The sequence below is a fragment of the Maylandia zebra genome, linkage group LG4 (assembly GCF_041146795.1).
Source record: "Maylandia zebra isolate NMK-2024a linkage group LG4, Mzebra_GT3a, whole genome shotgun sequence".
NCBI lineage: Eukaryota > Metazoa > Chordata > Actinopteri > Cichliformes > Cichlidae > Maylandia > Maylandia zebra.
Genome location: NC_135170.1, coordinates 15553962 through 15570247, shown reverse-complemented (window position 1 = coordinate 15570247; position 16286 = coordinate 15553962). Strand labels below are relative to the sequence as shown.

Here is a 16286-nt window from a genome sequence, read left to right as displayed (position 1 = left end):
GCAGAGTGCTTTAACATTGACATCCACAACAGTTCGCGATGCCACTGACCCAATGCACACACAAGCTTACATGCAAATTGGCTGCAGGAATTTCCACGAAAAAGAGAAACTCTAACACACACAGCAAGGACGCACACGCAAGTACACATGCTGACATGCGTGGAAGCATGCAGTTAGTGGTGTGAAAATGGAAATTATAAGGGCTTAGCAGGAAAACCTCATAATGGCTGCTTGCCACTCTGCACATGCACACTCAAATGCACACATCCCGGTGTGCGGCCCTATGCCAGCAGTGCTCTCCCATACATTAGAGCAGAGTTTAATCTCTGCAGTAATGTTAAGGGCTCAGAGGGAGGACAGGAGTGCTGACACCAGGGCTTTCTATACTGTACCCCTTATTCCACAGCCAAATAGGAGGAACGCCAGTATATATGCAAGTGGTTTGGGGTAGGTGGGTGGGGTGAGATCTGTAGGGCTTCTGAACTTAGAACGGTCTGCTTGGACATGGAGTTCTTCCCTCAGTATGTGTGTGTGTGTGCATACGGTATTTCTGACCTGTTTATTCCTTCAGTTTGTGGAAAGACGAGGAGTGTGCAAATGATAAGAAAAAGTGACGGATAAGCTATAAAAAGTGCAGTATTAGCTAAGCATTAGCACGACCTCTGTTCTCTTGACTTTCTCTCTTTCTTTCACAGAGCCATTCAGTGCATCAGTGTGGGTGATGATGTTTGTGATGCTCCTGCTGGTGACTGCAATGGCTGTCTTCATGTTCGAATACATCAGTCCTCTTGGCTTCAACAGAAACTTGGCACAGGGAAAAGGTGAGTACGGACACTAAAGCTTAATTTAGACTTCTGCACTGATTCTAGCCTATGCCAACATTTATGCCTGTGTTGCTGTGGTGCTGCTGCGTGTAGTCACATTTCTAAGGAGGTACACGTCAAGTTATGCCGTAGGGTTTCAGGAGGGTTACAATATACCTACGACATAAATTTAACACAGAAGCACAAGTCCACTGCTCTAATATTGGGTAGTTTAAATTGCATGTCACTTGTTCTACAAATAGATTTTGAAATATTTGTTTTCTTTCTATCTAATTTTATACCATCCATCTCGCTTTCCCACACACACTCTCTTTCCTCGTTTTCAGACCCTCACGGCCCTTCCTTCACCATGGGCAAGGCAGTGTGGTTGCTGTGGGGTCTGGTCTTCAACAACTCTGTGCCGGTGCAAAACCCAAAAGGAACCACCAGCAAGTTCATAGTGTCAGTATGGGCCTTCTTCGCTGTCATCTTCTTGGCCTCCTACACTGCCAACTTGGCCGCCTTCATGATTCAGGAGGAGTTTGTCGACCAAGTCACCGGGCTTTCAGACAACAAGGTAACGAAGAACGAATGAGGTAGTTTTATGATATGTTTTTTGCAGGCCTTCAGTTTTATATCATACAACAGGATTAGAAAATCATCATAGGATGAAGGGGAAAATGAAGCATAGTACCTGTTTTTGTTGCGTGTGGCACTACCGTTCCTCTCACAAAGTTCCAGTCACCTGAATTCAAATGTACAAGTTTTACCGTTTTAAATCCAGCTGGAAATTGTGTTCTGTTGCTCCAGAATGAATTAACATGGGCTCTGTTTTATGCACTCAGAATCAAAATGACATGCATATAGAAAAATGCAGCAACAAACAGAAAGACTGGGATATTAAAAGAAAAGGTCAAGCCAAATGTAGTGAAACAGATTGGAGGGTTGGAGAAGGCTAGACAAAAGAGCAGAGCGCTTCCAAGGACAGAAATACAGATGTATTAGAGGCGATACTATCAAGAGAAGGCTGACATAGAGGGTTTTGACAACAAACAGACGGAGAGAGGGAGGGAGGGATGGTGTAAGAGGTACATCAATTGGCAGGAGAGAGACTGAGGACTAGCAAAAGGCCAAGACACAAAAGATGGTACAAGACAACAGGCAGACAGATATGGGCCAGTTTGAAGGCTGAGGTAAGGGAAGAAAGGCATTAGGAGGGAGAAAATAGAATATGTGGAAAGACAGGGAGGGTTGGGAACGAAAGGAAACAGACAAGAAGGGCAAATGGCCGTTTAGACAGTTATGCTGAGAGAGGCTGGCCATCGAGCCAAATGCGACCGACAAAATGATGAAAAGCATTCCTCGTGCGGGGCCATGTTTTGTGTAGTTTACTTAAGGTGGGTTTAGACTGTTAGCAGGCACAAACAGATGCACTCTACTGTACCTATCAACCTGAGGGAAGGATGTAACACCACTAGTGTAAATTCTTATACTTTGGTACAACCATTTCCTTTAATATGCAATTATAATCATTTTATATGATGAGGCAAACACATTTTTTTCTAAAAGTAACATTTTTTTCTTCCAAAAGTTGCAGGACCAAAATGCTTCACAAAAGTGCACACACATACACACAACACTCTGGTGCATCAGTGCTCAACGAGATGAAGTTTAAGATTGCATCACTGCCCTCAATGCATTTGGGAAATATAGGCATAGTTTCCAAAGCAGGCTTTTGCTGTTGTTAGTTACCATCCCTAAGTTTGGTGCTTTACCTTTAGCTTTCTGGCTAGCTTGCTGTAGCTGTGATAGCATACATTCCTGTTGAATATTAGTAATGGACAGCGGTGTGAATCAGATAGCTCCCCTTCGCTGTCTTGTTATATCAGTGCGTGTAGGTGTGGTTACAGCTAATATGTATTTAAGCTAATGATGATGACAGATCTTTAAAGGCAGCAAATAGTTTACTACCACTCAGTCTGAAATGTTAGTACTGATAGTAGTGATATATGTACAGGCTCATCTCTACCATATACTTATGGTGCTCACAAACTATGTGCAGTGGACAAGATTTTGCACTTTCTAATGAAAAGTGGCAGCAGTGTAGAATAGGCTGGGTATCGTCACTGATTTCTAGAATCGTTTTGATTTTTCTATCTATAAAAAGAAAGAAGATTTTCCTGGCCTGGGATTTTATAGCAGATGACCTTAAAAATATTCTGCAGTAGATCAAAAATGAAAGAAAACCATTAATCAACATATGAACATTACCTGATGCTGCTGAAGTGAAGCAGAGCAAAGTTACAGAGGTTTTATTAGAGACACAGCCAAGCATTTTGCAATTTTGCATAATTTTAAAAAGTGAAAAGTTTAAATTTGTTCAGTATTGAACAGCAGAAATGAGGCTTTCTTTTCGGAAGTAATTAAAAGGAAAAAAACAGCGCTGTAAACAACGGCAGTCTTGTGCGTAAAAAGCAAGTGAATAATGCAGAAAACAGAGATTTTTAGATTGGAAACTGTTCTTGAAGTACAGAGACAGAGAGGTCTGCATGAAGTGTGATTTTATCGTGGTGGAAGCAAAACAGGAAAGGTCAGAGGGAATTCATGACGATGTTTATGTGAAGCAAAGTTTGGATCTTCTTTTGCTGCTGGTTCGGTCAATATTTTTGGAGAGAGATAAAAACCTGCAGCTTCAGAATCAGCTCAAAAAGGGCGTAAACACAAAGCGCAGACCCACAGAAACATCAGAATCAGCGAGCTGTCGGCTTTCAGCCCCGCCTGTGTCCGTGCCGTCGGGTGAGAAAAGCGACATCTCACTGATTCTGATCCGTCGGCGGGTCCACGCTTTGCTTTTACGTCTTTGTGCAGAATCCGTGTACCTGCTCTCATTTACTGTTTTAGGTGTTTGGTGGTTGTTGAAAGTTTGTGAGGTTTAACCTGAGATTCTGGCGTTTCGTGCAAAATACATTCATATTTAAAAATCGATTCTGGATTTTATTGAGTCAATATCACGTTATCCAAGCTAGAATCGATTTTAATCGATAAATCGATAATCAAAACCCACCCCTAGTGTAGAAGCTAGTTTAACTAGTGATCGTTTTAGCATCGCTGTTGGCATTGCTCAAAGATCATACTAAGTTACACAGGCATTATTTTACAGACTTTGTAGATTACATTTGGTGGATGTTTGTGCCAAATCTAGGAATAGAGAGCTTTAAGAATTGTATGCAAGTATAAATTTAAGTTGATTACATTAGTTACTAACAGAATTCTTAGAATGGTCTGTGAGACACCTGTGGGGAAGTACAATAGAACAAATTACTGGTAAATAAGTGTTTCTCCTAAAATTATACATTAACTGCACGACTGGTCGATCGCTGTGTCACATTGTTTTAATTTTAAATTCCTACTAACTGAAGCCTTCAAAAAAACGTTTTGTTTTTGTTTTTAAAAAAGTGTATTTTACATGTAACTTTCTTAAAGCTGCAGTATTTGTGCATTGGGTCCATTTCAGTCAATGGTGACAGGAAGAGCTGTTTTTATTTGTTTTAATAATTGATGAAGACAAAGCAATGGATGTTTACTGAGCTGTTAAACTTGTTCTCTAAGCAGCCTGCTTCATGCACAAGTGGAGAGCAGTCAGTTAACAGGTCTTTGGTGTTTTATGGTGCATGGGGATTTGTCTTTGCAAATCTGGCTGCTCTTTCTCTGCTTTTCGGTTTTGTTTCGGTTTCTCAGCATTATAAAATTGCTTTTTGTGAAGCCTACAGACTTCAAAGTTCAAATGTAAACAATCTGCTGCTGTTGTTGGAGCTGTAGTAGCTTTCAGCGGCATTATGATGAAAGAAATAACTAGGTTCTGGCACTTTCCACATGCATCTACTTAGAAGAGATTTAAAACATCTAAATAATGTTAAAAAAAAACAGTCACATATGAGCAAAACATGTAGATTTGTAGACATGCAGACAAATTCTGGGAAGCGATGGGACATGAAAATGTAGCGTGGAGACCCCCAATGACTCAGTCACTAAAAATAGGATGGCACAATACGACCACTTTTGATCGCATGGCAATTACAGAGGTCACCTGGTGGGAGGCAGCCTTCGTCCAAACATTGACTGTCTGACTGCAGTCACTTTCAGACAGACTAGTGAAGGTTTGCAAATAATTGCAGTCTGGTTCATAAATGAGTGCAACTCTTCTGCAATGTGCCTCACTCTACGTAAAAGCAAGGTTGCACAGTGCCTGCTATAATTCAAACATTTTGTTTCAAATCTACGAGGTTCTGAGTAGACAACAAATGTAAGTTGTTAATGTAAATTTTTGTTTGACATGAATTTCTGTGGACATTGCAACAGATTTGTGATTTTTGCCAGTTTATCTCAGTTAATTGAAGTCATTCCATTTATTGGCATTTTGATGCACCAAAGTCGCTTTGAAGACTGGTGTGATCGCAGATCTGCTCTTCAACCATTTTAAAGGCAGCGAGGTTGCAAGTTCATTGCAAATAGTCTGAATAATTTTGTTCATGTCGTGATCTCCACTGTTTTATAGCATAATATTTACACACACAGAGAATAAAAAAACATAGTAAGACATGTATCCGTCTGCATGCCAAATATCCTCGGGCAAGATACTAACCCCAAGTTGCTCTCCAATACATCCATCAGAGTGTGAATGTCTCCGACTGTTCGGCAGGAACCACTTAAGCATAGAAAATTGTGAATGAGTGAAGGAAGCATGTTGCATAAACTCCTTTGAGTGCTCAGGTAAAGTAACAAACCGTTATACAAGAACCAGTCAGTTTATAGTGATTAGGAGATGGACGGGAAAGCAGAAGCAGAACAGACCAAAGAAGACCTGCAGGACAAAATAGAAGAAAATAAAGGAGTAGGGTGAGTTAATAAACATGGCAAAAGCAATGAGATCGATCAAGGTTTCATGATAACCACAGACATTTGTAAGCAATATATTTATATGTTGCACAGAGTTACTATAATTTTATTGTGTTTTATTTTATTTGTTTTTATTCCATTTAGCTTGCGTAGGTTTGTAGGTTTGCTCCTTTCTGTGGTTTGTGGAGTCAACTGATACTCACATTGCCATCCAGTGTCTGTAAACATGTAACCTGTGCCTTGTTTAAGGTGAAAGTTTTTACCTATTTAATAAAACATATTCCAATTATAGTTATGTAACGTACATGGACATAATGTGTAGACTCTCAGTTTTCATTTGAGAGTATCCACATTCAAATTGGATGAAGGGTTTAAGAGTTTTAGCTCATGTGACATCCTTTTTTTTAAATGAGCAAAAGTAATTGGACAATTGACTCGAAGGCTGTTTCATGGGCAGGTGTGGGCAATTCTTTCATTATGTCATTACCAATTCAACAGATAAAAGGAAGATTTTGCTGTGAACAGACAATATGTGGTTAAAGGAGGTCTCCATGCAGGTGAAACAAGCCATCACTAAGCTGCAAAAACAGAAAATAAAACATCTGAAATGAAGAGATTGTGTTAAAAAAATGCTTTACTTCCTCACATTTTTATACAGTCTTTTTGTTCAACCCACTGAATTAAAGCTTAAAGTTTGCACTTCAACTGCACCAGAGTTGTTTCTTTTAAAATTCATTGTGGAACAGAAAACAAATATTAGAAAAAAAAGGTCTCTGTCCAAAAATTTATGGACCTGACTGTATATGTTCACAGTTTTATTACAGATTATTTAAGGCTTTTGATGTTGGCGTTTGACATTGAGCTTAGTTAATAAGAATAATTTGTGTGATACCTTTACATATCACTTTGATTTTAATACCTATTATTAGCACCTATACACCCTACATGCACTTACAGTACATAAGGAGAAAAGTGTTCTCAGGCTGCTGAGAGAAATTTCTCCTCTGGGTTTTGAGTCTTTTACCCAGGTAACTGGATTTTGTCCTGTGAGAAACCTTCATATTTTAATTAGATTAGTGATTATTACAGTCATTACACACATTACCAGATTTAGCCAGATGACTCACTTCACTCAAAGCTCACCTCTTACTGATGCTCTCCTTTCCCCATGGCATTGTATTGAAATGCAGTTTAATGTGCAGGGTTTGCGCAACCCTGCATATATTTGATCCAAACTGTGATCTCTTTCTAAAGCTAATCAAACAGATTTTGGCAGCTAACCTGCAAGTAAAAGTATACTGCTGTATCAAGGAAAAGACGCTAAAGTACATCTTATGGATAATTTGGTAAGACCTGGAGGTTTCTGACAGCATGGCAGTATTTGAAAGTTGAGAATACGTGCTTTTTTAAAATAGTCTTTGGAAACCCTGCATCAGAAAATCGTCCGGAAATCTTGCCAGAAAGCCTTGACGGACAACAATCCCCACGATCTGGTTGTGGCTATGTTGCAGGACGGTGAGTTCTTTTATCTACACCTATCTTAGCCTCAAATCCTCTCCTGCCTCCGCTCCTTCATTTTGTCGTCAACTCTGCATTAAGCTTTCGTTAGCAGCAGCTGGTGCAGTTCTTAAAAGCCCTTCACTGGTAATTATCAAGCAAGAGAAGAGTGCTTTTCAAGTCTGAATCCCAACCCGCCACTCCACCACACCCCAACCAGCCCCTGTCACCCCCCTCTCACTCCTCCTGGGACATTTACCCTCTCCTGACCTAAAAGCTTCTATTTAACCTTAAGAAAGGCACAAATGAAGAAAAGATGAAGAAGGAGAAGTAAACAATAGCAAGGACTGTGGGAGGAGAGAATGTCTCCTAAGGGCTGTTGCTTGTCATGCTGACAAACACACTGTGTGACATCTCCACTAACATATGAATGCGCACTCGTATGCACAGCGCAGTTTGACTTGTCGACACGCGCTCACACTCACCCTGACCTGATTACACAGCAGAGACACATATATGTGCCGTCAGATGCAGCATGTATAAACGCTTAGAAATATGCTCAAATATATTATGCAGATTCGTTTTTGATGCAAGCAAACGGTGCATCGTTTTTGCAAACAATCAAGCAGATGAGTTTTGTGTATGTTGAACAGACAGAGAAAACAACAGGAATGCTAATAATCTGCTAATGAAATCCTCCAGTAGCAGCCTACAAGTGGAGTCAATCATGTGTTGTATGAATACGTTAAAGCAAAGTAAAGTAAGCCTGTAAGCGTTTGAGATGACATGCAGTGTTATGTTTCTGAGAACCGCTTTAATAATATGGACTGAAACCGTCGGCGCACAAACTAGCACAGCATGTGGTTAGAGTGAGGCTCATAAATACACACTTGTAATTGATAGGGTTTGTCTGCTTCTGGCACCGAGGGCAGATTGTTACCACAGTCCTGGAGGGTTGGTTTTTACCTCAGCTACAAGCACGCTTGGACAAAACTCTTTACCTGTACTCTGATACACTGATTATACCTGAGAGGGGGTTTGTGGAGGAGGCAGAGAGAAATGATGGGAGAATTTAAAAAGAAAAGCAAATCAGCGAGTGGATGGGAAGCTACGGCACCAGTGGTTCCTTCAGTAAGGGTTGCTCTTGAAGTGTTGTGGGGTTTTTTTTTTAGAAATTCAAATGAAGATGTGTAACCTCAGCTTTTCCTTTTCCTTCTCCATTGTTCTTCTCATCACAGTTTCAGAACCCATATGCTTACTCGCCTCCGTTCCGCTTTGGGACCGTTCCAAATGGTTCCACTGAAAGAAACATCAGGAAGAACTATCCCGCCATGCACCAGTATATGGTGAAGTATCACCAAACTGGAGTCCAGGATGCACTCGTCAGCCTCAAAACGGGGTAAAGAGACACTTTGTGTGCATGGGTTTTTGTGAGTTTGTTGGTAAGTGCACTTTTACATCATTCATATGTGTGTAGTTTTTTGTGAAAACCTAGGCCTGTGAAGTGTACTTCTTTCATGCCTGAATGTATCCACGCTTGTGTGTGTGTGTGTGTCTGTGGTGACAGGTCCTGTGAGACTGTGGATGAATGGGCTTCCTCATTGGGAACAGCAAGGGTTATTTTTAGCGCTGGACTCTATAGTGGGACTGATAGTGTGTAAAGGGGGTGAGGAGTGGGGCGGTTATCAGTCTAACCAAGGAGAGATCTAAAGAGTGTGTGGATGAAAAAATAAAGGTAAAGATGGGGGGAAAGAAAAGTGAGGACCAGAGTCAAGAGGAAGAGGGTAAGAGTTGAAACCCAAGTGCCAAATGTTTAATTGCAGAAAATGAAGCACAAATGGGCCAAGAGACTAGAGAATAAGAACATAGAGAGTGCACTGGAAAAGAAAAGTGAGGCAAGGAGAGGATAAAGAAGGGCAGAGAAAAGGGACAGGAAAGGAAGTATGGAGCATCAAGGATAAGAGAGACGGGAGGGAAAATGAGAACGTTAAATGACAATCGGTCGTTGAGATGACAAGAGGATATTTTTAATTGGTCACTGGCAATGGGGTGGGATCCAATTAGAGGTTCTATAGCTCAGACAACAGGCTGCCCCCAGGGAGAAATTAAATAGAGAAACAATAGATCCTCTCAGCTCCTTATCTTCCATCCACAAGTTACAGTATAAGAAAGCTGGATGTAAACACAGCATCTATGGTACTGTTAGGCACTCTGGCTTCTGTTGTTTTATTCACATGCAACATATATACATGTGTTGAAGTAAACTAATGCTTTGTGCACAACAGCTTATAAGTATACAAAAAAACAAGCTTATCTGTGTATCTGTGGACTCCACCTGCTGAAGGTGTCTGCAGTCAGTAATGCAGTCATTGATATTTCGGCTCTGTGGCATAAGCAGTTGAGCAGCACTGCACCATTCAGCTATTTGGGGCTCGATGGCTGGATTAACTGTGATCACACATAATGCTGAGAGGCTTTACACACAAAGACACACACAAAATCTGTCACAGCCACAGGAACCAAGAATATTCACAGGGGAGCGAAATTGATTTGATTTAATTATTGTTACTCTTTAAAAATAAGCAAAGTTCAACTGTTTTAATGGTTATGGTTAATTTAAAGGGTATTAAAATGTTGTGTTAATACATGTGTTTCAGAGGAGTTTAGAAGTTTATAATGCTTGAACCACCGCATCAGCGTCGCACTGTAACACACTCGATTCTCCAGTATTGAAAACATCTTCAGTCTTAAGAAGTTGATGATTGCCAAATTCAAGTTAGCAACTTTTTCCCCACTTTTTTCAGAAAAAAACACCCATCTATTATGATGAATCATACAGTTTCTCTACATTGGTAACAAAGTCTGACAGTAACAGAGTGGACAATTAATTGCTAGAATAAATGCTAAAAGCACATGGCACAAATCAAATCATGGTTAAAATCCCTATCTGATCAATAATTATTGGTGTTTTCATCATGGTATAATGCTATTATAGTGACAAGTTTGGCATTAAATGCAAAAAACCCAGTAAACATATCTCCATGTGCTTAAGATTTTGTCAGTAACTGTATGTGACATCCTTTTCTGTAGCTTACATAGTTGTGGGAGCAATTCAAGCAATTTATATATTGATTGGTTTTCAGACACAAATTTTTTAGAGAATATATTTTTAAAATAATTTGAATATAATAGAATTATGAAAATCAACTATTTTGGGAGTTTTTAAATATTAAAAAATTAATGCAAAGATATTTTGATTGCAATAGTGCAGTGTTTCCCAACCTTTTGGAGCCACGGCACATATTTCACATTAGAAAAATTACACGGCACACCACCAAACAAAAATGTACAGAAGAGGATTAGGGCCACTGGGAAAAAAAAAAGTGGGAACATCTTTTTTTTTTTTTAATTCTGAGAAAAAAGTCAGAATTGCCTTTTTTTGTTCAGAATTCTGACTTTTTTCTCAGAATTAAAAAAAAAAAAGATGTTCCCACTTTTTTTTCAGTGGCCCTAATCCTCTTCTGTAAAACTGTCACAAACAGCATATTGATAATTTTTCCCCTCGCAGCAGGCCTAGTGGAATTAGCTTGGTTTGTCCCCAGTATACCTTTTTTGCTTTCTTCTGACCTGTACTCATGCTGGGGCCTTCATCTGGGTTGGAATTTTCTCCAGGACCCAGGTCAGGGGTCCGTTCTTCGTACCTCGCTAAGTAAGTTAGCTGGATTTGATTGTTGACGATTTCGCGTGATCCTGGATCGTTCGGTGCCCCGAAGCTCATCCGGGACTTGCTGTCATAGCAACAGGTCCGTAAGCGTAAACCTGCTCGGGAGCAGGCTTACTTTATGTAAACAGGATTAGATCGCGGCCACTCAGGTATGTCCGCTTCATTTATACGAAAGCAACAGCGATATTTTACCACTGTTTTACCATAAATAAATATTATCAATGTAACTAAAGATAATGCAGTATTTGATTATTTTATTGATTTCATACAGATACATGAAATACAGTACATTTCCTAAAAAAAGGTAAATGTACTATTATTAATCATTCTATTTCATGTATTTGATTATTTCAGATGTAATTCACAGTTCAGAGTAGTAATAGTAAATTACTTCATGTAAGCAAGATGAGAGACCACGGCTATAAAAGCGAAGGTGGATTTGGGAAGTCTGTCGCAGCCATGTCCTGTCCGTTTACGCGAGCCACCCATTGCGGAAGGTGCAAGATTGATAAGGAGAGTTTTCAGAATTCAGCGTATATTGCGGGATAGACAGGATCCTTTAGCTCAGCGCGACAGTGTGCTCATAGAGAGATATCGATTTTCCCGTGAGGGTATTATTCACTTAACCAACTTGTTGACGAGGGGGTGCAGGACCACCACCTGTCTTTTTTTGCTTTGCCCTTTTCTTGGTTGCTGTTATGAACAAACAAACAGATTATTTCAGGCTCTCTTTTCAAGAGACTAAAAGCAATATAAGTGATAAATATTACCATTCTGTAGAATATTCTTATATTTCACTTTTACTTGTTCCCATGTTCTAGTGGGTCCTGTCGTGGCTCTAATGTGAAAGAGGATATAATGTAATATAATATAATATGATATAATGTAATATAATATAATAAATTTACCCTACTGCCTACTGGTGTTGGCCAGAGGGGCCGATGGCGCGATATGGCAGCCTCGCTTCTGTCAGTCTGCCCCAGGGCAGCTGTGGCTACAACCGTAGCTGCTTCCACCAGTGTGTGAATGTGAGAGTGAATGAATAGTGGCATTGTAAAGCGCTTTGGGTGCCTTGAAAAGCGCTATATAAATCCAATCCATTATTATTATTATTATTATTAAATTACTTACTAGTTTAATGTGTCAGCAACTTTCTGCCAGCCCTCTCTCCTTGCTTTTGCAGCCTTTGCAGTGTTCCCTTGCGTTTTAATTAAACTCTGAAACTCCTGAAATCCCTCAATCAAGAGTTCTTGCTCTGCTGCCGTAAAATACTGAGCGCGCTCCTTCGACATTTTCGCCGACCAATCAAAGGGTTGCCGATCAATGTTTCTACTATCGATGCGTAGCCCCTGTTAAGCCACCCAGTGATCTCACATTACTTCATCCAGCTATACTAATCGTCAACAACAGGTGTGTTCGGAGAACCGGAATAGCGAGCTCAAAGTTAGCGCGATGATTTGATCTTGGATGTAGTAAGCGAGGTACGAAGAACGGACCCCAGGTGGAACCAGATAGTTTTCCACAGCACACCTGGTTGGGAAATACTGCCATAGTGGACAAAAACAAATGAAGACAACAAGAAATAATATAAAGAACTCTAGGAAAACCAGGAGAGAATGCCAATAACAATATTTTATGTGACTCAAATACTCTTTAGACTTTTGACAAATGGAATTTTTTGGCAAATTATTACAGCTGATTATTCAAAGGTTAAAACCCCCCTTTGGGCCACAATAAAACAGCCACTTAGGTTTCACAGTGATGTTGTTAATCATTAACATTTCACGGTTTGCCAGATTCTTAGCATTTATGGTGTGAATTCAGCTAATGATACTTGTCTTTGTTGTTTTATGATAGTTTAAACACCTTATGTTATGTAGGCTACACTGCAGAGAGATGTCCTGCAATAGTAAAGGAAAACTCAGAGTGACACTCAGTGTTCATTTAAAGGTGTAGATGTAATCTGGCAAGAAAATGTTTTACAATCTTTCACCGTCATGAACGTGTGGCAGATAAGTGGTGGTTGAATTCCCGTCCAATTCACGTGAGCTACAGCGTGTCTGGCTAGCATCTGCAAACATGCACAAACAAATCCCTGCTTACAGAAATGCACCAGTGCACACTTTCATCTGTTCAATCGCACACACTTGCTGACACACACTCCTGGTTCCCCCACGTTTGGATACACAGCTTGCCTGTGGATGGAGCCAGTGCTGGGTTAAGCTAATTACACAGCTAAACTATCGGCTGTGAGTCTCCGTTAGAGGACTGCATGTGACATTCAGTAAATGCCAACCAGTCACTGCACTATTAGCGGGGCTCTATATGTGTGTGTGTGTGTGTGTGTGTGTGTGTGTGTGTGAGAGAGAGAGAGCATTTACAGGCAATGAGATGGTAACAGAGCAGTGGATACTAACGGCATCTGTTACATTGAAAATGTCAGTTGAAGTGCGGGAGCTTCAACTTTCCACTTTGCAGCCCACTTATTTATGAGTCCTTCTGTGTGCGAGTGTGAAAAGCGAGACAGTGTAAATGTTTGAGTCTGTCTAAAGTTTGTTTAGGTCGTCCAGGCGCCTCCAAGGTCCTATCATCAGTGAAGCGTGGTGTATTGAACCGCCACCACTCCCCACTGTGTCCTCTGTGTGTTTGGTTATGCTTGGGTTGCAGTCCTATTGGAGATGATTTAACACTTTAAAATTGATCTGCAAGCAACACGTTCTTTAAAAAAAACAAAAAAGCCCATCTTCTGTTTTCTTTTTCATCTCTTCACTTCTCACTGACTCGCTTTAAAAAAAGGCTAAACATCTTACCATTTCCCTTTATTTGTCTGTTTTTTGCCTGTTTTTTTGTTTTTGTTTTGTTTTGTTTTCTCTCTCTCGCCCCACAGCAAGCTGGATGCCTTCATCTATGACGCTGCAGTGCTGAACTACATGGCCGGTAGAGATGAGGGATGTAAGCTGGTGACCATTGGTAGCGGGTAACTATCCCTATAATTCAGTTATTTGTAGAGTAATCCTTCAATGAGTAATCATGATTACTCATTAAAAGCATGTTACTTACTAAACTGAAGCTTCATATTAGCTTAAGCTAAACATTAGCGGTAGTGGCTGACTCTATCCTCTGTCTCTTAATTTAAAAAACTTTCTTTGTAGCTTAATAGAGTGGTGTCACAATTAAACATGTACACAAATAATTGTCTTTAGAGGGGAGTGCAAAATTTTGTTGATCTTGTTGGAAAGTATGACCTCACTTTCCATGTTATGCAACGTGAGAATGATCCCAAAGACACTACCAATGCAGTAAAGCAGACGGGGAGGAGAAAACAGTGGAACATAATGTGGGATCATGCTGACAGAGAACAGAAGAAAAGAAAGTCAACATCCAAAGAGGAACTTTGACCTTCAAGAAGCCTGAAGAACTATTCCTGAAGACAACTTAAAGAAATAGCAAGAAAGTTGCCTAAGAGAGGTCAGGCTGTGTTGAAGAATAAAGGTGGTCGTACCAAATGTTGACTTTGAAGATTATTAGAATTGTACAAACTCTTTTTTGCCCTGTTTCAATAATTGCTGCACCCATTTCCCATTTTACTAGCAAAATGAGGGGTTGCACAGCACTGTATGTTATTGAAGACATTCGTAATTAGAGTTACGCTATATGCTATATTTGTGTATGTGTGCATGTGTATTTCAGGTACATCTTTGCTACCACGGGGTATGGGATTGCTCTACAAAAAGGTTCCTACTGGAAACGACAGGTGGACCTGGCTATCCTAGCAATTATCGGCGATGGTGAGAAACACATACACAGCACTCTCATACAAATTCAAAGTGCATGACACTACCCACAAAGGCAAAAGGTTACACTGCCAGTCCTGTAATTCACCCGCCACACACTCACATGCAAACATCTCTGCTGCCTTGTCTGTGCCTGACAACACAAAGGGAAGGCAGTGAAGTATAAATAGTCCTTTGATGTTATTCTGGAGACAAAGGCTGCTCTAAACAGAGGGCAGAGTGTGTAAGTTATTCTAATGTATTCCTCTCTGCAGCACCAGATGTGTGTGCGTGTATGTACTCTATCTGAATTACCAGATTCCTTTATTACAGTTGCCTCAAAAGTTTTTACTTAAACAAATTTCTTACTGCAAAACAGCGCGAACACGAGACAGCCAGAGCTCTTAGTGACAAGATTCATTTACATTTTACATCGAAAGCGTTTTGCTGATGCGAGCGTTCACAGCCACTCACAGTAAGTGCACTGAAGTTGATTAAATGAACATTGGTGTCACAATAATCCCCTCTAACTGAATCTTATCAGGGCTTCTGAGCATGCAGGCCACACTCCATCATGTTTCCATAGCTGGATAATTTTGATAGGAATCAGGCTCTGTGTTTTTGTTTTGCCTTATCTTCTCCTGATAATTAATACTTCTTTGCAGTCCAATCTCTTCATACTTCTTTGCACCATGTGTTATAGCTTCTGGTATAAACTAGTTGTCGTGCACCCCCACCCACCCACAAACACACACACAAAGAGAAAGACAAATGCCAAAAAGATAAAGATAAAGGTGAACAGAGCAAGTGAGAGGGATAAAAGGAAATGGCACGAGACAAAGACCTAAAAAGAAAGTTTGTGTAGCAAGAGGAAGGAGAAATGAATGAAATAGTGATGACAGCGTCAGAAAAGAGGCAGCGTGCACGGAGGTCAGAGAGAGGTAAAAAAAGAAAAGAGGATGAGGCACAGGGCATGGGACAAGAGCAAGACAAGGAAAGCAAGTGTGTCTGGTAGAGATGGGAAGTGACAGAAGGGCAGGTACTTGATAGATGACAGTGACTTGTTGTCTCGGCAGATGCTACATGATCAGATAGACAGAATGTGGGCGGAAAGCATATGGCATTTCATGGGCAAGGAAGAGACAAAGAGAAGATTAATCTGGAGAAAAGTAGAGAGGGAAGGGAGGTGAAGAAGGAAAAGAGACAAAAAAGGAGGTGGCCTGGAAGCCAGTGCCACACTTCGTGTAGTGGTTTTTAAAAACAACAACAAATGTTCACATAAAATACATATAATTAGAAAACTGTAACGTCCTGTTGTCTTAGCAGCACCTGTTTGGCAAGTTCTCCACACTTGTGCTCTTACCATTTTTTTTCCCATTCTACATAAAGCACAGTGCTGAACATATGCATTTCTCATTGCATTTCATATCATCAAGTCACGTTTGGGAATGGTTTAATTTTGATTTATGAGGTAGGCTTATTGTAAAACATAGATACAAATTTTGAAGGAATCTGCTGAACTGGACTGACACATAAAGTCTGAGCTGCTCCATGCTACATGTTTTTTAAACCCGACTTGTAGGGACTTGTGTT

The 16286-nt window shown here is 40.3% G+C and overlaps 1 protein-coding gene and 1 long non-coding RNA gene across 3 annotated transcripts in view; one reads left to right on the top strand and one right to left on the bottom strand.

The window, feature by feature from the left end:
* LOC112434758 (uncharacterized) overlaps nt 1-16286 on the bottom strand; it is a 208440-nt gene that overhangs the window by 174081 nt on the left and 18073 nt on the right. The window lies entirely within an intron of this gene.
* Nucleotides 1-16286, top strand: part of grin2aa (glutamate receptor, ionotropic, N-methyl D-aspartate 2A, a) — a 172328-nt gene that overhangs the window by 147487 nt on the left and 8555 nt on the right. Inside the window, exons 9-13 of the mRNA XM_004560701.3 lie at nt 696-821; nt 1151-1380; nt 8435-8595; nt 13808-13897; nt 14611-14708. Of these exons, the coding sequence (XP_004560758.1) occupies nt 696-821; nt 1151-1380; nt 8435-8595; nt 13808-13897; nt 14611-14708 (705 nt within the window). The remainder of the gene's footprint in view (nt 1-695; nt 822-1150; nt 1381-8434; nt 8596-13807; nt 13898-14610; nt 14709-16286) is intronic.